This window comes from Ambystoma mexicanum, chromosome 12 (genome assembly GCF_040938575.1).
Source record: "Ambystoma mexicanum isolate Mex_15411 chromosome 12, UKY_AmexF1_1, whole genome shotgun sequence".
Taxonomy (NCBI): domain Eukaryota; kingdom Metazoa; phylum Chordata; class Amphibia; order Caudata; family Ambystomatidae; genus Ambystoma; species Ambystoma mexicanum.
The window spans coordinates 8,833,984-8,857,657 of record NC_090936.1 but is presented as its reverse complement, the minus strand read 5'-3'; the positions used below and the strand labels follow the sequence as shown (position 1 = coordinate 8,857,657).

The following is a 23,674-nucleotide window of genomic DNA, read 5'->3' as shown; positions in this document are numbered from 1 at the left end:
TGAAAAGTGGGTCTTAGTCACCTGAAATGCAAGAATCTAGCATAATTTTGTATTTCGCAAGCAGGATCTACTTTGTGCTCTGTCTTGTCATAGTGCACAGCGTTTTGATTTGTGGCAGTTTCAGGTGTTTATCTCTCAGCCAGCAATGTGGCAGCAATGCACCTTTCCAATCTGCATATACTTTCCAGCATACTCTGTGTTTCAACTGCAGAAAGACACACACTTTCCTTAATACACCCTCCCTTGTGTAATCTTCACCAAGATTCACATGTTCACTCACCAGGACCTTTCGCTGGGTTAAGGTTTGTGTCTTTTCCCATTGTTCTAATGTGTTGAGAGACTGGCTGGGATGTGTAGGTCTGCAGAGTATGCTGGTCCAAGTTTTAAGGCAGATCTGCCCTTTACCTATCTGTCGAAACTATGCTCGATGGAATTAAAGCGATGTATATTGATGCTTTGCATGAATTTGCTACACACTTTGGACTATGAAGGAATGTGTTGATTTCGTGTGGGAGGCGGAAGCATGCCGCCTCTGTAAGGACACCCTGGAAGCCAGCAGATACATAATAACCAGAGGTTTCTAATCACCAATTACAATTTTATCACATGCTGGTAGTAAGCGTGTTATCAAACACCGACCCGGGAATCAAACCTGTGGTGTTTTGTTTTCAGGGCGAGCATGTTGCCCCTGAGCTATCCTCCCAAGACAAGAATGAGTTGTCGTTATGAAAAAGGCTATAAAAATAATTGTGTGGATGTAAGGAGGTGTCAATCGGAGCAGTTCTGGAACACGTTATGTAGGGAGCACTAGGTGGTTATAAGGTCAGCAGCCTACAGCATATGGAAGGAATTTCAGAAATTGACTGCGACTATGAAATGTGTGAACTATGAAATATTTTTTATTTTTTAAAAAGTATGAATTGTCAAGAAGTTACCTCAACCTATCGATTGTTTTATCGATTTTACTGTGCTCTATGTATAATTGAAGATGTAATGAGAGATTTCAAATGAGTTTCAAAAATGTTCTTATGTCTTGCATAATAGCCAGATTACACAATAAAGATTTTTTTTTTTTTAAATCAGAGGGTTAACTCAGCCTTTCAGTTATGTCATTCTGGTGGTCATTGAACCCCACACTTTCAAGTCTAGGAAAGAAGTGTTTGGGATGAGCTTCAAATGCTTAACTCTACTTGTAAACGCAGCAACTCAAGGTACATATCCGGCAATTGCCTTTCTAAGTGGACCGTGGACATTCGGAGGAAGTGAAACAAGTTTCAAGGGGTTAAAATAACTGTTAGGCGTGTTTCCACCTGGGTTTTAGCCATATTGGCAAGTAAAATACATGTGTGTACATATGTGTTTAGTGTGTATCACACACACTTGTGCACACAGACCATCACCACTTCTTAACTCTCTGGTTCCTCCTAGCGTTTGTTTTCTTGCAAAGCTTCTACTTTCTATAATCACATGTAAGAATCATGTCGTATATGTTGCTTCCCCAGTATTGGGCAACACGACAGCTCGTCTACTGTTTACTGCCAACCCGGTGAACCTGACCGAGAATAGACCACCCAATGAGGTGATCGCCACCGCCGATGACCGATTGGTCCCCGTGATCGGGACCCTCTACGTCTTATCAGGAATGTCCGATTACTTTCAGATCAACGCATGTGAGTACAGGCGGCCATCTTCCTTTATTGGATCAAGCAGTTCTCTTACACAATGTGGGCATACATCGCCTAGCATTTCTCTGGAATAATTTATAAAAGACCCAGGTGATGCACTTAAATCGATGAATGTTTTCATGCTGCAATTCTGCCTCTGGAACATGTTGTATGCGAACAGGCATGTTCACTGCATGATCAAGCACATTGTGAATCAAAATGCACTAGTGCAGAAAAGCTCCGAAAGGTGCCCTGTGTTGCACACACCTAAGTAGCTCTCAGCAACTCGGCTTTCTGTCCTTATTTGAACAGTGCAAACATTGCTGTGTTGGTGCCATGTGGCGGCACAGATGCCAGTGCGGCCTTGCACTGTTATTGGCAGAAGACGGTGATTGCATGGCCTTCTTTACAGAAGATGTGTGGCCTTGCACCTTTTTTGATGCTGGACACTGTTTTCCGTGAGCACAGAAACTATTTCAGCCCAGAGGAAAACGCGTTCCTCGTGCACAAATGCTGCAAATGTGGTCTCAAAATGAGACTCTCGTACTTTAGGTGAGACATGCAGACTACTTTGTGTCCGAATCGATTTGATCAAATATCAAGTTGTGTTTTTAAAATTCCTCTCAACCATTATCCTTGTTTCTAATTTGTCACAATTATAAGCGTGATGCTGTGCACGAGTTGTGTACTGGGGTACTCACCATGTCCTTGATTTCCCTGCAGTCAATGGCAACATTCAAACCAAGAAAACCTTTGACTACGAAGTGGATCCCAGAAGGTTTGAGTTGGTGGTGGAGTGCAGAGACGCGGCGGATCTGGCGGTCGCCAGGGCGACTCTTGTCATTAATATTTTGGACAAGGAGGAGCCTCCTGAATGTTTGAATGAGGCATTTGTGAAAGGAACGGGTAAGGAGCGCGTCTTTCATGACTACATACATGTACACTTAGTCGTTGATGCTCATTTTTTCACACCATGGACATATCTCCTTATTTCCACATATAAAACCTAAAATCGCATTCCTTGCAGTAAATTGCAACAATGATACCGGAGCATCAACAAAACAATATTGCTAATTGTTCTCCCAAATCAAAAATTACACAGTAATGGGATTCCACCAGGAAAATGGAGCAATGGTAATTCCACTTGGAATGCTTGCTGAAAACCCCAGGGGGGTTTGATGGCATACATACTGGGGAGTAGCAAAGTCCTAATTTGACCGATGGTGGACACTGGAATTTGCCGGGTTAGCTACTATATCAGGAATGTTCACATTACATTTTGTATTGAAGTTTCCAGTTCCGTATCCCACTGGTGCGAGGGTCCTAGGATAGGAGTGGTGCACTAACCTCCAAGCCTTAATTGCACTCAAGCTCACAGTGCTCGGGGAAACGGGGAGTTACCCAAATATCAGACTGTTTGGCTGGAAGAAATGCTAAACGCGTCAGATTAGGGTGTCATAGAAGCATAAGACTGTTGAGATGGGTAGTGAGACAATAGTGAAATGCCTGGTGTAACAACCAAGGGCCGCACCGTCGTCCAATCAGGCGGCACACTTTGCATTAGTAACATTACTATAGTTATATTCAGGAAACCGCTGGCAGGAATGGGCTGGCTTGGGCAACATGCATCCACCTCAGCCATAACAAACCTGTTGACTGGTGTGAAAGTGAAATCTGACTGTGCAACAGTAGTCACATGTATTGATGCACAGTCAGATGTATTCTGCATGGACAAATGTGTTTGTTTTCTTAATTGAAGTAGGTGAATACAATTGCCCTTTAAACAATCTGTATTTTCATATCCCTCCACGAATGAATCCACAGCCAATGTGGTTCTGGTGCATTCAGATGTGTGTATGACAAGTTGACCTGGCTGTGCAACAATTTGAACTGGAAGACCAGCAAGTCCAAGATCATTCTGGTGCATAGTCCATTTTTTCGAATATCCGTTATATGGTGGGCAGGCAGGTGCAGGACTTGGTCAACAGGCAATACCCTTTCTCCTTACTGCTTTCTACCCAGGTAGCCCTGGAATACCTTGCTTTGGAGGCACCCAGTTGCACAAGCATCTAGCACTTGAAGCAATGGGTTGGCCATTTAGGGTAGGGATGGATAGTGCAGGTCCCATCATACTATATTCTCAAGATGTCATAAAAAGGAGAGGGAGAGTCTGTGAACACCTCCCAACCTGGATGTCTATTACTTGAAATGTGGGAGTCTACCAGCATAAATACTCATGGACATAGCGATGAGGACCAATGAACAACATGGATTCTGTCCCATGTAGCGACGAGGACCAATGAACAACATGGATTCTGTCCCATGTAGCGACGAGGACCAATGAACAACATGGATTCTGTCCCATGTAGCGATGAGGACCAATGAACAACATGGATTCTGCCCCATGCCTGCTCATGCCTCTGCTATTAGGATTTCAGATGGGTTCTTAATGCATGTCTGCTCATGCCTCTGCTATTAGGATTTTAGATGGGTTCTTAATGCATGTCTGCTCATGCCTCTGCTATTAGGATTTTAGATGGGTTGTTAATGATTAGGATTTTAGATGGGTTGTTAATGCATGTCTGCTCATGCCTCTGCTATTAGGATTTTAGATGGGTTCTTAATGCATGCCTGCTCATGCCTCTGCTATTAGGATTTTAGATGGGTTCTTAATGCATGTCTGCTCATACCTCTGCTATTAGGATTTTAGATGGGTTGTTAATGCATGTCTGCTCATGCCTCTGCTATTAGGATTTTAGATGGGTTGTTAATGATTAGGATTTTAAATGGGTTGTTAATGCATGCCTGCTCATGCCTCTGCTATTAGGATTTTAGATGGGTTGTTAATGATTAGGATTTTAGATGGGTTGTTAATGCATGCCTGCTCATGCCTCTGCTATTAGGATTTTAGATGGGTTGTTAATGCATGCCTGCTCATGCCTCTGCTATTAGGATTTTAGATGGGTTGTTAATGAACAGGATTTTAGATGGGTTGTTAATGCATGTCTGCTCATACCTCTGCTATTAGGATTTTAGATGGGTTGTTAATGCATGTCTGCTCATGCCTCTGCTATTAGGATTTTAGATGGGTTCTTAATGCATGTCTGCTCATACCTCTGCTATTAGGATTTTAGATGGGATCTTAATGCATGTCTGCTCATGCCTCTGCTATTAGGATTTCAGATGGGTTGTTAATGATTAGGATTTTAGATGGGTTGTTAATGCATGTCTGCTCATGCCTCTGCTATTAGGATTTTAGATGGGTTCTTAATGCATGTCTGCTCATGCCTCTGCTATTAGGATTTTAGATGGGTTGTTAATGCATGCCTGCTCATGCCTCTGCTATTAGGATTTTAGATGGGTTGTTAATGAACAGGATTTTAGATGGGTTGTTAATGCATGCCTGCTCATGCCTCTGCTATTAGGATTTCAGATGGGTTGTTAATGATTAGGATTTTAGATGGGTTCTTAATGCATGTCTGCTCATGCCTCTGCTATTAGGATTTTAGATGGGTTGTTAATGCATGTCTGCTCATGCCTCTGCTATTAGGATTTCAGATGGGTTGTTAATGATTAGGATTTTAGATGGGTTGTTAAGGCATGTCTGCTCATACCTCTGCTATTAGGATTTTAGATGGGATCTTAATGCATGTCTGCTCATACCTCTGCTATTAGGATTTTAGATGGGATCTTAATGCATGTCTGCTCATGCCTCTGCTATTAGGATTTCAGATGGGTTGTTAATGATTAGGATTTTAGATGGGTTCTTAATGCATGTCTGCTCATACCTCTGCTATTAGGATTTTAGATGGGATCTTAATGCATGTCTGCTCATACCTCTGCTATTAGGATTTTAGATGGGTTGTTAATGCATGTCTGCTCATGCCTCTGCTATTAGGATTTTAGATGGGTTGTTAATGCATGCCTGCTCATGCCTCTGCTATTAGGATTTTAGATGGGTTGTTAATGCATGCCTGCTCATGCCTCTGCTATTAGGATTTTAGATGGGTTGTTAATGCATGTCTGCTCATGCCTCTGCTATTAGGATTTTAGATGGGTTGTTAATGCATGCCTGCTCATGCCTCTGCTATTAGGATTTTAGATGGGTTGTTAATGCATGCCTGCTCATGCCTCTGCTATTAGGATTTTAGATGGGTTGTTAATGCATGCCTGCTCATGCCTCTGTTATTAGGATTTTAGATGGGTTCTTAATGCATGTCTGCTCATGCCTCTGCTATTAGGATTTTAGATGGGTTGTTAATGATTAGGATTTTAGATGGGTTGTTAATGCATGCCTGCTCATGCCTCTGTTATTAGGATTTTAGGTGGGTTGTTAATGCATGTCTGCTCATGCCTCTGCTATTAGGATTTTAGATGGGTTGTTAATGCATGTCTGCTCATACCTCTGCTATAAGGATTTTAGATGGGTTCTTAATGCATGCCTGCTCATGCCTCTGTTATTAGGATTTTAGATGGGTTGTTAATGCATGTCTGCTCATGCCTCTGCTATTAGGATTTTAGATGGGTTCTTAATGCATGCCTGCTCATGCCTCTGCTATTAGGATTTTAGATGGGTTGTTAATGCATGTCTGCTCATACCTCTGCTATTAGGATTTTAGATGGGTTGTTAATGCATGTCTGCTCATGCCTCTGCTATTAGGATTTTAGATGGGTTCTTAATGCATGTCTGCTCATGCCTCTGCTATTAGGATTTTAGATGGGTTGTTAATGCATGTCTGCTCATGCCTCTGCTATTAGGATTTTAGATGGGTTCTTAATGCATGTCTGCTCATGCCTCTGCTATAAGGATTTTAGATGGGTTGTTAATGCATGTCTGCTCATGCCTCTGCTATTAGGATTTTAGATGGGTTGTTAATGCATGTCTGCTCATACCTCTGCTATAAGGATTTTAGATGGGTTGTTAATGCATGTCTGCTCATACCTCTGCTATAAGGATTTTAGATGGGTTGTTAATGCATGTCTGCTCATACCTCTGCTATTAGGATTTTAGATGGGTTCTTAATGCATGTCTGCTCATGCCTCTGCTATTAGGATTTTAGATGGGTTGTTAATGATTAGGATTTTAGATGGGTTGTTAATGCATGTCTGCTCATGCCTCTGCTATTAGGATTTTAGATGGGTTGTTAATGCATGCCTGCTCATGCCTCTGCTATTAGGATTTTAGATGGGTTGTTAATGCATGTCTGCTCATGCCTCTGCTATTAGGATTTTAGATGGGTTGTTAATGATTAGGATTTTAAATGGGTTGTTAATGCATGCCTGCTCATGCCTCTGCTATTAGGATTTTAGATGGGTTGTTAATGATTAGGATTTTAAATGGGTTGTTAATGCATGCCTGCTCATGCCTCTGCTATTAGGATTTCAGATGGGTTCTTAATGCATGTCTGCTCATACCTCTGCTATTAGGATTTTAGATGGGTTGTTAATGCATGTCTGCTCATACCTCTGCTATTAGGATTTTAGATGGGTTGTTAATGCATGTCTGCTCATACCTCTGCTATTAGGATTTTAGATGGGTTCTTAATGCATGCCTGCTCATGCCTCTGCTATTAGGATTTTAGATGGGTTCTTAATGCATGTCTGCTCATACCTCTGCTATTAGGATTTTAGATGGGTTCTTAATGCATGCCTGCTCATGCCTCTGCTATTAGGATTTTAGATGGGTTGTTAATGCATGTCTGCTCATACCTCTGCTATTAGGATCTTAGATGGGTTGTTAATGATTAGGATTTTAGATGGGTTCTTAATGCATGTCTGCTCATGCCTCTGCTATTAGGATTTTAGATGGGTTCTTAATGCATGTCTGCTCATGCCTCTGCTATTAGGATTTTAGATGGGTTCTTAATGCATGTCTGCTCATGCCTCTGCTATTAGGATTTTAGATGGGTTGTTAATGCATGCCTGCTCATGCCTCTGCTATTAGGATTTTAGATGGGTTGTTAATGCATGTCTGCTCATGCCTCTGCTATTAGGATTTTAGATGGGTTGTTAATGATTAGGATTTTAAATGGGTTGTTAATGCATGCCTGCTCATGCCTCTGCTATAAGGATTTTAGATGGGTTGTTAATGCATGTCTGCTCATACCTCTGCTATTAGGATTTTAGATGGGTTGTTAATGATTAGGATTTTAGATGGGTTGTTAATGCATGCCTGCTCATGCCTCTGCTATTAGGATTTTAGATGGGTTGTTAGTGTGCAACCATTTCATGATGGGATGTACTATTGAAAGGGCGTTCCTTGATTATCGCCTTACTCCTTACTGTGACCCTCCCTGCCACCACCTACCAGAGTCTGCAGCAAGCCCCTCCTTTGCAGCAAATAAAGTGTATGTCTTATTAATGTGCTTTGTATATTATTCACTGTCTAGCGCCGCAGCACACCTTAAGCTACTGTTTGGGGATTTTAAACTGTAATAGTACACTAACTTCAATAGTAAATTCTGTACCCCATGCAGTTTGGAAATAACTATTTCCAAACCATTGGACCAGGAGCACAGGCAATGTAATATGTTTTAATGCATGCAATGACCTTCGTCTGCACAGTTGTGACTTTGTCCAGAGACCACACCATGTGATATGTTCCTGTCTTTACGCAGCTGTGAAATCGATTGATGAGAATCACCCAATGCTTGTCCCCGTCTACAGTGTGGAGGCCCGAGACCCGGATGAAGGCAACTTGCTCACAGTAGGTCCAATCTCATAAACTATGCTTCCTATAATTGGAAGATACTGCTGGTCCCAACTGGACCTCTACTGGAAGTCCCCCATCCTGAGTCCCTGTCTAGAATATAGTCAGCAATGATGGGCAGGGTAGCAGGCAGTTTAGTCCAGGACACAATTGGGCTCTGGAAGAACTTCCCCGGTAGCTTCACGGTGCGCTGGAATGAGCACTGGTCATTCATTTTCCATCCAGCAAATTTGCTGGCAATGCTCCTTTCATGGTCAGATGATCCGGCAAGTAACCAATCAAGCTTGGCAAGCCCTGCTATTGGCGACTTCATCCCCGAACATGCTTGTTAAGCTGCGGGGGGGGGGGGGCAGGTGAGTGAAAACGCCAGGTGTCAGCAATTCTCTCTCTCCAATCTACTCAGCCCTTGGCCCCAATAGGGATGGGTGACCATGGGCCCGAGGCTTCTGGAGTGCTCGTTGCAGAGTAAAAAGTGGGTAGATGAGGAATGGTTGACTTCGTAATCAACCATCCCAAGTCTCTTTCACCTTCTTAGACCATTGCCCTATCAGATCCGGCCAGCACTGGCTCATTGCTTTGTTGCTGGTAATGTTTGATTCAGATGAGTAAGCAGCCGTCACTCCATTTTACCTCAAGGTTGACTTGCTGGCACTACTCTTTTGGGGTTCTTGCTTATATGAGCAGTTGGTGATAGTGAAAGGTGCGTCTGCTGCCCCTGGGGCATGTTTACGGAGTTGCCAGTCAATGATGGGAGTGGATTGAACTTTGTGTGCTTTGGGATTCTGGTTCAGGGGTGCTCGGGGAAGACCCCTTTGGTGTCAGACGGAATAGGGTAATACCTTCTAATTCACCTGGTACTCGCATGAATGAGGATGTGCCCACTGCCTGCCACCAATGCCAGGAAAGCTGGGGCGCTCTTTACAGGAAGTCCATTAAATTCAGACCTGGGTGGGGCAATTCCAGACATTCCCAGAAAAGGACGCAAAGTAAAGTGTCCCTTCTTGCTGGTCCTCCTTTAAGTAGGATGGAAAGTTCATGGAATCATTCCTGGGTTCTCCTGGTCCGGATGGAAACGTACTTAACCTGGTGAGGTTTTGATTCCTCGAAACTTGGAAATACATAGAGTAATTTATCAATAATGTTGCTGTCATGTTCTTTACTAATCATTTGCAGCGAATGATGGGTGCATAGTATTAAAGTGTGAGTCCACACATATGGCCAGTATACTCATGTAATACATTTTCTCTCCGCTGCAGTATTCTCTGGTTTCTGAATCCTCGGCTCCGACCCCGGATGGGAATTTCTTTTCCGTTGACCCCACCAACGGTGTGGTCTCCAGGACATCTGCAAACCCTTTAGACTTTGATGAAGGCTACCATGTGAGTGGTTAACTCTTTCCTCACTCTTTCGATGCACCTGGTGTTGAAGCTTTGCGATGATGTCATGAGGATTACTGGTCTGGCGGCAGCTGCGGATCGCCCACTAACCCGCGTGATGATGTTTATGCCCCAAAGCGTCGGTGCTGGGTCTGGAACAAATCCGGCCCTACGCTAATGTCGGGAATGTCGGGACTCGGGCTACCTAGCTTTTTGCTTGTAGCCCCTGAGCTTCTATCTGTGGCTACAACCAAATGACCCACGGCTATAGCCCCTTCAGCCCCACCCCTAGCAACGCCTCTGAGACTGTGCAGGGATTCCATTTGTATTGTTTTCAGTGGACAAGAAAACCAATAGTAAAAAAAAAAAAAAAAAAAAAGGGAGAGGTGCCGGGCCACAGTACTAAAAACCTAGAAAGATGGGCAACATCTTATCTTTCGATAACAGGGGATATCGCCGCCGCTGCACTGACGCGTTGCCGTCTTGTGGCATCAGTGTGAATGTCTGGGCTCTGCTGTAATGACTGGTCACATATATATGTGGATTATTGGTCGTGTTGCACCTGCTGCTGGACCAAGGAACCAGGTCGGATCTTTTGCTCCACGTTCAACGACGCAGTGATTGCATTCAGCAGCAAGATTGCAATGCACGCGCGTGTGTGTGTGTGTGTGTGTGTGTGTGTCTTCTATGTATTTGCGATCCCAATACTGGGGTCTTTCTCAGGGTCGACCAATGCAGAGTCTAAGACGTCAGTGTCTTCTACTGTGGAAAGCCGAGATGCGGCGAGTGTGAGAATGGTCACATTGTACTTGCATGACTGATGCTGAAAAGTGGGTAGCTCATTCTGTGTGATTGGGGCAATAGGGATTGGGGGTGTACAAGCTGAGTATGAGGGATTGGGAGACAGAGAAACACCAGAGTCATATCTGGCCATCAGGAGTGAAGTCTAGTCTGTGTTTTGGCCTCAGCGATATCCCCTTGGATGAATAACAAGGGGCTGAAGTCAAGTCCAGGAAGTGGGCAGTGGTGGATCCCAAGTCTGCATCCATGGATAAGGCGGTGGACATTGCATGCATCCGTGTAACATAAGTTGAAACATGATTGCATGTGCAGGCCCTGCTGAAAAGGTCTGCAGCGAGAGAAAGAAGAACTCTAGTGAAAGGAAAAAGGGGCAGAACATTGGAGATACCCCGAAAAAAGGATTTGATTGCCTCTCTCAAATCAGCTCAATGCTGCGGATGGCAGTACCCTTGATCTCCAGACCCCGAGTAATCCAAAAGCTGTGATGCCACCTTCACCACCATGTCCTCTGCCATCGTCCCAGTCAATTGTCATGAAGAGTAGGATGGAGAAAAGGAAGAGCCTCTGGTTCTTTTAACATTGAGATTCTAGTTGGAAGTTATACATGCTAATTTTTCGGTGAGAAAATATGTGCCCATGGGCACAACCAATCTCCCGCCACTGCAGGCTGCAGCTCAATGAATACCCACATTCCGCTGCAGCTGGTGAAGGAGGCGGGGGAGGGGCGGCGTAAGCCCAACATTCTTAGCCCCTTCCTCCTTGCAGTTGAGTCTTGAGAGGACCTTTATGGAAGGACTTTACTTTTTTCTCCTTTTGATCAATATATTTTCTGATATTATTTCACTGTCCTATCAATGGCCTGATTCTGCCCTTTCCTGTTTCTAGACATGCCAGCTGAAGATCCAGGTGAAAGACCGCTCCGATCTGTCCTGCGAGGGCATGGTCACCATCGAGATTCAAGATCTAAACGATGAGCCGCCGGAATTTGTGTAAGCGCCATCTCAGTGTAGCGGCCATGCCTTGGGTCTTGAGGCGATGAAGGTGGCGTGCATGCGTGTCCATGTACATGTGTTTGCTGTTCCCTAGGGCACACCACGATGCATGTTATCAATAGGCCACATGCTTGATTGGCAACATGTGCAGAAGTGATGTGTGCCAGTGTTGCACACTATCCCTTGCCACCGTCAATATGAGGGTGGTACTGCATAACCTTAAGTGGCAGAAATGAGTGCATTCTGGGTAATTACCACTGCCTTTAACAGCCCACCCGCCTGTAACTGGCTTTGTAATGAGAGCCTCAGATTTTGTAAAGTTAAACATGTACTATTGACTAAGATTTTTGACTTATGCCATCGTTACGTTAAGCCATCTTTCTCTCGTGCCAGGAAGTACCCCGGGGACACCATCGAGGTGTCTGAAAGTGCCATCGTCGGCACCATGATCACTACAGTGCAAGCCACGGATAAGGATGCCGGATCGAAGGTCACCTACTCCTTTGCCGTGCCGCAGGAGATGTTCACCTTGGACCCTGGTGAGCTTGACAGACTTCTAGCTGCAAAGACGTTGTAACAGACACGTCTTGTTGTTATGCTGTGTTTATTGTGTACATGAACCCGACCCAGTTATCTAGTCAAAGGTATTGGGATTAGCGGCCGCTCGGTCAGATTTTGGAAGGATGTGGACATAGGTTCGACAGCAGTGGGTTTTTGGGGGACTAGGGTTATGGTTGGCACAGCGGTAGACATCTCCTTTGGCTCTAGTTTATATAATCCCACTAAGTTTATTGTATTGCACAGCACACTATTAGATACATACCTGTCGTACTACAAATGCATGTTCCTTCACATATGTGAATACAATAGCTCTCTGATTTGGGAGAGGCAGTACTGGGGGCGGGCAGTCTCATCATGACGGATTAGTGACATTCGTGAGGGATTGGAACAGGTGAGAGAAGGCAGGTCGTTTTTTGCATCATGTTATGGAAAGGACCTAGAGGTCTCCCCTGTCAACCTTTGCCTTATGGTGCAGGGGCCCAGCTCGGGGAGGAAGGAGGAGGGCCCAGAGGGACACTCGCATATGTTGTGTTCAGTGGTGACTATCTATGAGGAATTGTCACCATGATGTCACTCAGAAACCTATGTGCAGCAGGCACACGGTCTAACATAAGTTACACACAGTGGTCGAAGTGGGTGGGAGCGATCAGGAGTGGTGCTCCTCTACTTCTTTTAATTAAAAGTGTAGGAACAGTAACACTTAATTAAAACTTGCACTTTCCCTTAAACTGCAGTGTAGTACACTGAATGTTCAGACGCATACGTTTGGGGGTTTGTATTGTGCGTGGGAGGGGACATGGAGATGGGGTTTGCGGGGAGCGGTGCAGACCAGCAGGGAACATAGCTCCACTACTTCTTTTCGTACACTTCCACCACTGGTTACACATGTGTTGTGGAACACATCCATGTTGCGGATGCCTGCTTGTGTCAATTCTACACCAGGTGTCCTATCCAGCAGGTTTGAAACAAAATATACATTGAGATACCCAAAAACTGGACTACTTACTTTTGCTTGCTAGCTGAAGTCTTCCTCACGAGATCAGTGGGCGGGGTCAGTGGGCGACATCACTAATTTGATGTGGAGGTCACATTTTTCCAGTGGTCTTTTTAAAAGGTGCTTGAAGAATCACAGTGACTTCCGTCTGTATGCTCATCAGCTGAGCAGAAGGCCATATTATGTATAATTCTATGACGTCATAGAATGTATCATTAGAATTTCGATCTTAAAAGATGAAGAACTACCACCACCAAACTGGCCTCTTGCTGCTACAATGTCTACACCAAGATCTCATCAACAGCTCAAGACAGTTGTCCTAAAGTGTGCAGTAGAGTCTCGAGGTGCTTCCCCTTCATTAAGCATCGCCATGTGCACGCTCCACGGGAAGGCTCTCGGCTATATCACCACGGCTCTGCTCAGTGGGCCTCGCCGTCACCGCTCCCCTGGTCTCCTCCATCAACACATTCCAGCTGCATTTAAGACTCTGCTCAACCCTCCCTCTTCTAATCCTGTCCCTCCCTCGCTTCAAGGACACTTTATTCATCTGCATGTCTTCCTGTCTTCCGTTACCCCAATTCCACTTCCTGGGACTCCGGCACCTCCTTATTCTAATCCCCTCCGTGAGCCATTCTTCTAGGAAGAGCCGTACACCCTCTCCTCCTCCTCAGTCTGGGTAGCTCTTCCCTCAGAAGACAGATTGTGCATAGGGGCGATTGTAAATACCTAGATAAATGAATGCAATGTCTTCACTTGGCTTTAGATATCACCTCTTCACCGACGATACTAAGATCCTCTACTTGAGTTTCAGCCCTGCAGGCTGCAAATCTCAACCCCAATGCCTCCTTGCAACACCCCCCCTTGGTGGTTGTACAGTAAGTAGCGCTGTGAACCTAAAAGCGAGAAGTTCTCTTTCCCCCCTCACATGACCTTCACAATCTGCACCACTCTCTCATCTCTTGCCCCCGGCCTCTTCACCACCTCAGCAATGGCTCATAACTGTGTGCTTCTTTACAACGGTAACCATTAACTCTTCCAGTTCACGGCGGGCACTGCCATAGCGGCCAAAATGAATCTCGTAAAGACTTCCAAAACTGGACACATCTCATGAACCCATCAACTATACTTCTTACCCAGTAGTTCTGTTTTCAAGGCACAAGAGGGGTAAGTCTACTTTCTGGTATGCCCTTTTTATCCTTATGCGCCCCACTCAAAAAAGTCCTCCACTAAGTGGTATACAGCATTTGCAGTTTTCCACGATCCTCCTCAACCGCCACCTACCAGCCTCCTGCTGGATGGCCTTGCACTCACTGGGGAAGTGGGCAGCATTTTACAACACACCCTGCTCCTGTGCCCTCCACAAACTATCAGTTCCACCCCTGATGCGGGGGATCCTCCTGCTTTTATTTTATGTCCTTGTCCTGCAATTTAGGAATGCTCTCTCCCCCTCTATCATTGCTTCCTTCTCAGCAGAATATTTAAAACCTTTCTCAACTGCCCCTGTTAGCCAATGAAAGGAGCTCCCCAACACTTTCCATCCTCTGTCAGAGTATTTAGGAGCTGCAGAATGTGTGCAGTATTTTCAGTGTGTAGTTCACTCCCCTTTATTAAGCATTTGTGTTAAATGTCAAATAAAGTGGGTCAGGTTTGCTTAGGCCACAAAAGTGCTGGCATAGCTCAAAGTGCACGAACATGGCCATGTCTACAAGAATAACGCAAAATTAAGGCGCTGCACAGCAGTGCTTCAGGAAGGAAAGATTCACAGCGGACAGAGCCATGGGCCTTGAAAATATAACCCTCATTGTTTGTGCAAAGCAGGAAAGAGAGCAGGAGGGTAAAGTGCAAAGCAGGAAAGGGAGAAGGAGGGTAAAGTGCAAAGCAGGAAAGGGAGGAGGAGGGTAAAGTGCAAAGCAGGAAAGGGAGAAGGAGGGTAAAGTGCAAAGCAGGAAAGGGAGAAGGAGGGTAAAGTGCAAAGCAGGAAAGAGAGAAGGAGGGTAAAGTGCAAAGCAGGAAAGGGAGAAGGAGGGTAAAGTGCAAAGCAGGAAAGGGAGAAGGAGGGTAAAGTGCAAAGCAGGAAAGGGAGAAGGAGGGTAAAGTGCAACGCAGGAAAGGGAGAAGGAGGGTAAAGTGCAAAGCAGGAAAGGGAGAAGGAGGGTAAAGTGCAAAGCAGGAAAGGGAGAAGGAGGGTAAAGTGCAAAGCAGCAAAGGGAGAAGGAGGGTAAAGTGCAAAGCAGGAAAGGGAGAAGGAGGGTAAAGTGCAAAGCAGGAAAGGGAGAAGGAGGGTAAAGTGCAAAGCAGGAAAGGGAGGAGGAGGGTAAAGTGCAAAGCAGGAAAGGGAGAAGGAGGGTAAAGTGCAAAGCAGGAAAGGGAGGAGGAGGGTAAAGTGCAAAGCAGGAAAGGGAGAAGGAGGGTAAAGTGCAAAGCAGGAAAGGGAGAAGGAGGGTAAAGTGCAAAGCAGGAAAGGGAGAAGAAGGGTAAAGTGCAAAGCAGGAAAGGGAGAAGGAGGGTAAAGTGCAAAGCAGGAAAGGGAGAAGGAGGGTAAAGTGCAAAGCAGGAAAGGGAGGAGGAGGGTAAAGTGCAAAGCAGGAAAGGGAGAAGGAGGGTAAAGTGCAAAGCAGGAAAGGGAGAAGGAGGGTAAAGTGCAAAGCAGGAATGGGAGGAGGAGGGTAAAGTGCAAAGCAGGAAAGGGAGAAGGAGGGTAAAGTGCAAAGCAGGAAAGGGAGAAGAAGGGTAAAGTGCAAAGCAGGAAAGGGAGGAGGAGGGTAAAGTGCAAAGCAGGAAAGGGAGAAGGAGGGTAAAGTGCAAAGCAGGAAAGGGAGAAGGAGGGTAAAGTGAAGTGCAACATTATTGGGAGATTGGGACATTTGTCGGAAGCGGAACACTGCTCAAAGACGACGAGATGGGTGCTGGAAAGTTCTGGCACGTGACGTGGCCGGAGGTGACATTATGCAAAAGACTGGAAAACAGTAAGGAAAGGTACATAACCATATCGAGGAGCCCGTGTTGAATGTGGGGTTTGGAATGGAGGTGCATCAGAGAGGGCTTGGGCTTTTTTGCATGCTGGACCTTTGCCGAGGATCGTCTGCTGGGCTGCTGGCTGTAGCTGGGAGCCGGAGCTGCAGGAAATTTGTTGAAGGCTGTGATTCAAGTACTACCATCTCTCCTTCCATTCCAGGTTTTAGAGTCAGCCCGATAACCTTTCCATCAATCTCCTTCCTTCTCTCTAACACTCGATGTCTCTTCCACTCATGGGGACTGGCCCTTTTATAGAGCTTGGACTGGCCAGCTGCCCTCTGGTTGATCTAGAGGTCCCATGCCCTATTTGTGCATGTTGCATGGCAGAGATGCTTTGTAGTCCTGAGTCCATGGGGGAGGTTTTTGAAGTGGATTGCGGGGTGGTGATTTCAGCACCTAGTCTGTGTTTGTCGGTGTTGGCTTGTTTTCGTACCTTTTGCTGGAGAGTTCATGTTCTCTGAATGTAGCTTTGTTGACCTTCTGTGGCAAGTAGCTCAGTGCACGTAGTCCACATTGCATGTGCGGCTTTGGAGTTTTATGAATGTGTGTCTTCTTTGCATGATGCAGTGCTGGAATCCTTCCCTTGCTTGCAATGGAGGGTTCGACTGCAGATGATGCTGTCTCCCTTGGACTCTCAACTGTGAAAAGCATGTGTTCTCTACTCCCCAATGTACCTGGTAGTGGGGGAAGGAAGTGGGGCCTTGCCTGTGTGTTCATTGGCTGTTCAGGTGTGGGTGGCAAGTCTTTGTGCTGGCTTTCTAGATATTGAATGTGGCCAGGGGTGCTCTAGAAAAGTACCTCGTTTGGGGGCTGGCAAACACTCCTGTGGGTTGGCCAGGTCCTCCCCATTATCTTCCTGATTCTAAATCTCTAAAACATTTTGCTAGCCCAGTCTGGCTTTTCTTCTGTTTAGAAAAGGGTATTATGGGATATGTAGTCCGTTTCTTGTTGGTTTGTTAACATGGTCTGTGATACCAGGACCATGTTATTTTGCAGCCTTTTGTGAGCTCTAGCTCACTTGACTGACTCCCGTGACAATGATTTGACTTGTATAATCCAGTCCAGGTTTTGCTTTTTGCTTTTGTTCAATAATGGAGTTGTGGGACATGTAGTCTGTGCAATCCAGGTTGGATGATGTAATTTGTTTCATTCCTTTGGAAAGATAGTTCAGGATGGGTTGTGATTTATTCTCAGCCTCAGCTCATCTTCAATAAGTGGACACTTGTGACAACCACAGTGTTGTGAAATGTAGATTGTATTGCAATTCAATTGAACCAACAGGGATGTTAATGATTTGAAAAGTATATTTGACATATGAAATGTGCTCGATGAATAGTTATTGTTTTTAATTTACTGTACACATAACTACAAACACTGCTTTGCTCACTATATGTGCTAATTCAAGTGACACTAACCCATTTCTGTCATTTACGAATCAGATCTTGGCGCCCTAACTCTACGCAAGAAGCTGGACTTTGACAATCCTGCTAATCCTAAAACCTACCCTTTGCTGATGAAGGCCACAGATAACGATGCGATGCACACCTCTTTCTATACATTGTCCATTGTGGTTCTCAACGAAAATGAGCCCCCCGCCTGTGACCCTGGTTTCTCTGCAGGTAAGGTCGCATGTGCTACCTGTGAAGGTTCAGGGTGATTTGTGACCCAATGATGCAAAATGAACAGGCATGAGTCTTGGTCATGCCTTCTGTATGTTTTTCACTCTGTATAACGGGTCTCGGTTAATAGAAGGGGAGTGTGGAACCAGAGGGTGCCACCAATATGTGATTTTAACAAATAACATTTTTTCATTATTATTGTTCGAGTTATTCATTGATAATTAAAAAACTGAAAATATTTGTTTAAAATGTATATGTGGTGGGGTAAGGGTTGTGGTGGGTTTAAAAGCATAGGGAAATGGGGGGGGGGAGCGGACCGCTGCATAATAAAAGACATTTAAAAATCGATATGTTTCTTTATTAAGGTTTTATTGAAGCATTCTCTGTAATTATAAGTACTTAAATCACATTTAATCTTAATGCGTAGGTTTTGTGTTGCACTATTGACCCAGAGACATCAAGTAAAATGAACTCCTGGAAAAGAAGGGGCTTTTGAGATCCCCACCTCTTTAGAGTCCATAAGTCAAATCTCCCGCGAAAGTGATTTCCACTTGCTGGGCAAGCCTTGACTCCGGTGCCCACACAGATATACATTGCAATGTTTCATACCATAAAGTAAGGGTGTGGCTCACTTGTTGTGTAGTAACACAATGTATTGCGAGAGATTTCTTCCGAGTCCTTGCATTCCTGTTTAAAGGTCCTCGTGCAAGAAGACACACGTCACCCAGTATTCCAATATTAGTGTTATTTCCAAAGATGATTCCCATTGGCAAACAATATGGGAGGGTCCGGGAAATAATCAGATATAGGGGATGTTGCAACATAAGGACTGTTACTATAATACTGAACTAAGTAGACAATGCTGAGATCATAAAACTAACATCTGGTGTTGGATCCCAAAGTCAACATGTCCGTAGCTGACTCTCATGGGGTGGAGCGATAGTCATGGGTGAGTGCAGTTAGAACTTCAGTTGTGGATATACTGTGACCACAGTAATGCTTATGAGACTGCAATCAGTTATATGTTCTTTTAATGTTTGGGAAAGGTTAACAGATTTTTATTTTTGTACTTTGTTCTTTTCACCAGAGCAATTACAGAGCAACAAATGTTTCCTTCCTCGTGATATTGACTTTGGCCATATTGCCATTAAAGCTGCTTTGCACGATTCTGCATTCATCTTACTAATCAATGTGTCTGAAGTGTGGCGGATATCAATATGCTCAGTATTGGAAATGCTTACTAGCCATATTTTTGATCAGCCTCCACTTTGTCGCAAACTTTAATTGTATTATCTCATGTAATCCCTCATGGAATAAACCCAGAAGTATGTTTTTAAAACTAATCAGATTGAAAAGAACATGCCATATATTTAGCAGGTCAATTAACATATTTTTGGCATCCTAGGTGTCTCTCTAATTGTGATGGAAACCCTTCCTGCCAATGCAGTTGTCTACAGAATCCTTGCAAGCGACCCCGATGAAGGAGAGGATATCAAAGTAAGGAATGCAAATTCAATGTAGAGACCATCAGCTTAGCAGCATCTGGGCATGTTTCTGATTTAAAACCGATCCTCGTGCCAGGCGTCAGATTGAACCAAATGAGATCATATGTAATGTGAAGAAGTTTCTTTATTACACAGTATACACCACCTGAAAAATGACGAGCATTTTTTGGCAAGCAATTAGTGAATATTGGATGGCCTGGCAATCTCGCACTTACTGTAATTAGAGTGATTTGGATAGAGCATCATCTGTTAATGAAAAAAGACAACATTTTGTGTTTAAAGGGGCCTGATTCACAAAGTGTTTTCTCACGAGATTGCACCATTATAAACAGCTTCTGTGAATCAGGCCCTCAGTGATATCTCAGCAATGCATAAGGGTGTAGAAGCAAGCCTCAGACACAATGGTGGCTTCTTTATGGGTATAGAAAAAAAGGGTAGGAAAAATGACTCTCTGTCCCTAAAGGTTCCCCACCTTAAAGAAAATGAGTGCAATTGTCAGGAAGTCAATTGCACTAGTGTCACTAAAAATAATAAGTTTCTCATTGTCATGTCTCAAAAGCCTGCCTCCGTCCCTAAGACTACTAACTTAAACCAACTGTCCAAAGATGACCTCTTCCCAAAGCTAAGTGTTTGGGAACTTTTCTTTGTTTATTTCACCAGTTCTGATTACCCGAGAGACTTTTAGTTGCAACCACCAATGTTCACACACATAGGATTGCAAGGGTAGGGGTGTGCTCCTTTCCACAAGAATTAGTCTTGTTCTACTTCCCTTCCTGTTGGGCTTCTGGCCCCCATATCCTTCCTAGGTAAATTCCCTTCCAAATTCACAAGGATAGACTTCTCAGATCCATGGTTCTTTATCCCACAAACTTGCCACTCTTCCCTCCCAAGCGTAGGATTGTATCCTTCTGGGTAGTTGTCTTCACTTCCAGGGTTCTTGACCCATTTGTTCCGAAACTCTCATGTGGGAGCAGGTCCCAATATACTGAAAAGCGTGGTTTACTCTACTGCCAAGCAGTTGTCATCTTGTCAATTGGCACTTATAAAAGACACACTTATTCCTTGTGACTTTAGGATTCTGCCTTTCAGAAAGGGTTCCCAAACCTGGAATGTAGCAAACCTGGAATGTAGCAAACCTGGAATGTAGCATTGTTCCCTCTTTGTTTACTCTCATGCCAATCTTAAACTTCTTCCTTCCTTCTTTTACAATCAGAGTCCCAGACCCTCTTATTCCAGCTTCTATTTTCACCCTCTTGCTTCCCCGCCTCTCAGGTGACCTGCATACCTGTTTGCTTCTTTCTTGCAGGTACCACCGTTTCTGAGGAGCTGCGTTGATTCACAAGGCTCTGTTAGCATTCAGCTCGTCGGCAGGGACTGCAGAGGCTCTGCAGACATCGTACTCTGCCTGGGTGCATGCCCTCTTGCTCAGATGCTTTTCCAGGGCCTGGGGTGCCTAGATGTTCATCTCAGCAGTGGCCCGAGTAGTACTTCAATTTTGGACCGCATTCGAGTTGTCCTTCGCCTCGATTCACAGCTTCCCCTTAGGTTCTATCTGCTCGCCCTGTGCACGGCTCCTGTCGTACCTCCTCAGAGGACATTTCTCCACCTCCGTTGCAGTTCAGTTCTTTTAGAACTCCCGCACTGGATTGTTGTATTCGTTTGGGCAACCAGCTCCCATTGCATCCTAAAGTCAATATGTCTGTAGCTCAGTTCTCATGGGGTGCAACAATAGTCATAGGTGAGTGTAGGTAGGGCTTTGGTTTTGGGTACTATGTGAACACAGTAATACTTTTGGAATATTGTTCTTATAACTGATTTACAAATATTAAGAGAGAAGCGAAACCGCTCACTCTGGTTCACCACGGATCATGGTCACCCTCTTCACAGTACTTATTTTACAACTAGCTGCTACATACTTTGTATTGTTTGGTATTTTAGTTTTGTCAAATATATTAATGTTGAATGACTTCACAACAGGATGTATTGGTTCTATCTAGAGAAGAACCATTTGGGTTCGGACATGTGGTCCACAATCTCAAGATGAAGGTTCTCAAATGGAAACCAACAGCCATACAATAAAGTTTGGGGTCCCCCAGACATTTTGTCCACAGTATCTTCAAAGGTGACATCAGGCTGTTCACGGGGAGAGGAAATTACTGACGGGCCCATTGGTCAGTACTCAACCCCTGAGAACTTGTAATACTAGATAGCTGCACCGTGTGAGGACAGGGTGCAGGATTCACATACTCCAGCACATCTAAAAAATCAGGACTCAATAAGTTGGCAAAGGGAAGTCCGTTTAATGATACATACATCAGCATATGGAAATCAGCAGCATCGCAAACACCTGTCTCGCTCCGACTTCCCCGCACTTTAGGCCAGCAGCCATTTTTATAGGCTAAACTCGTCATCATTGACGTCTAATTCTACAAAAAATCCTCACGCAATCTAATTGTTTGGGAAAGGTAACTTAAGTATAGGTGTTATATCTGTATATGACAATAGAGCATGCGGATTGGTTAACTCTTATCTGGTGGGCGTCTACGCCCATCCCTCTACATCACACGTGATGGACGTCACTATAAGTATGATGTCCTATTGGTTACAGTGTCTATAGGACCCTAGATTACATGGTCCATTGTGATTGGGCAAGTTACACCCTTAACCATAAATCTCCACTTTAATTAGCAGCAAGCAGGCTGGACACCCAGGTGCCTAGTGTCCCAAGATTCACCCTGCCCCCCTTCCATCAATCAGTGGTTTTAGGGCCATGTGTCAATTAGTTGGCTAAGGAAGGCCTCTAAACTTTTGTCTCTTATCAGGAAAAGTTATGGCATCCCTTGGATCTGGGTGACATCAGACGGTGGTACTTCTTCACGCCTGGCTGGTCACGTGTTGATTCACCGTGAATCTGCTTCAGTTTCCAGCTTTTCGTGTATTTAATTCTCCATGTAGCTCCACCACCTGCCCGGGCCTCCTTATCTTGACCTTCACAGGGCAGGCTAGTATGCTCTGAAGTTTCGATTCTCCTTAGCTGAAGCTCGCCTCCCTCTCTTGGGTTGAGCTCGATTTCCCAGGCCTGAGCCGTCCTTTGTTGAGTTTCGATTCCGCTCTTTCCCCTGGCTTGGGCTTGGATATGAAATCTGACCAGTTAGGCCTTGACCGCCTGGGCGTACTTCTGCTTTTACAAAATGGAGTCGCACGTGTACATTGTGCTTTATTGAGGTAGATATATATTGGCGCTTGCCGCTCTATTCTTCTACTAAGCATGCTCGCAGTGTCGATTTGTTAGCTTCTTGTGTTTGAAGCCTATTTACACACATTAGCTGGTTTCGATTCTTTCATGTTGGTTCTTTCGCTATGACATTTCTTACATTTTAACATTGTGTTGTCCTTCGTGTCTCTTGCACCTGTTTTCGTGGATTCATGCGTTCGCGTGTTGCCTTTTCTCATGTGTTAGTCTTTCCAGGCCCTCTTCTCATCATCGTTTGCCTTCCATCAGGGCTCTTTGTGTCTCCTCATGGACAGTCTGTAAATACTCATCGTTTTGTATCAGCGGCTGGTATGGTTGTCTGATTGGGTACTGTGCTGCCCAGGGCTGTCTGCCCTATGTACATTAGAAGATCAGTACCTGTTGAAATGCCAATAAGCAGAGGCCCAATGCGGGTCTCTGTTGGTTCAGTTGCTCCTCATACGTCACATACCTTGGCGAGTACTTTACTTGCAACTCGCAATGGGAGACAGGGGTGCAGGCCATATCTGGGACCTCCTCTAAAAGGGGAAGTTGAGTCAGGGCAAGTGCTTTTAGAGAATCTTTCAAAAACTCATTATTCAGCACCCATGGCTTGCACTGAAATGTATCGTCACAATACAAAATATTTGCCAAGTAGATTTGAAGGCATGTCACGTTTGTACTTACTGTTATGCAACGAGCAACCCCTTTTAATAAACTATAATCTTGGAATTGGTTTTTGGGGGAAGCTTTTTATAAAGCTCGGTTGTCAGACAGGACCATTGTTTCTTTTCCTCTGAGGGTCTGCACAACTCCGAGGCATTTGTTAAGCTGATCTGACACTTCAATCAAGTGAGAGTAGGTTAGATGGATTGGTCAAGTCAGGCTTTGAAGTTATTCTTGAAAGCTGTGAGGGACTTCTCATTTCCTCTGGGCCCTTTTTCTGCATTGGCTAGACTGCAGCACTGGAGTTTAGACCCAATTCATAATCTTGATCTGGCCAAAATTCTCAATAAAGATACTGATGTAGGTTACACGTTTCATATTGCAAGGGTGCTGTCATACAATTAACTTTGTTTTCACAAGGTTAAAACTTTATTAAAATATCGAGGCTGAGTACCCCAAAAGGAAATACAATGAACAAGGGTTACAAAGGAACATACAAAGATCTTTATGAACAGTTACAAAGAAAAAGTAACGATAGCT

At 44.6% G+C, this 23,674-nt stretch overlaps 1 protein-coding gene across 2 annotated transcripts in view; it reads left to right on the top strand.

Annotated features, from left to right (window-relative positions):
• Window positions 1–23,674, top strand: part of LOC138512916 (cadherin-related family member 4-like) — a 95,415-nt gene that overhangs the window by 8,678 nt on the left and 63,063 nt on the right. Inside the window, exons 2-9 of one of the 2 annotated variants that reach the window (XM_069627684.1) lie at window positions 1,503–1,670; window positions 2,388–2,570; window positions 8,282–8,370; window positions 9,630–9,752; window positions 11,436–11,539; window positions 11,936–12,081; window positions 17,552–17,731; window positions 19,137–19,228. In XM_069627684.1, coding sequence (XP_069483785.1) covers window positions 1,503–1,670; window positions 2,388–2,570; window positions 8,282–8,370; window positions 9,630–9,752; window positions 11,436–11,539; window positions 11,936–12,081; window positions 17,552–17,731; window positions 19,137–19,228 — 1,085 coding nt within the window. The remainder of the gene's footprint in view (window positions 1–1,502; window positions 1,671–2,387; window positions 2,571–8,281; window positions 8,371–9,629; window positions 9,753–11,435; window positions 11,540–11,935; window positions 12,082–17,551; window positions 17,732–19,136; window positions 19,229–23,674) is intronic. The other variant, XM_069627685.1, reaches the window with a different exon arrangement.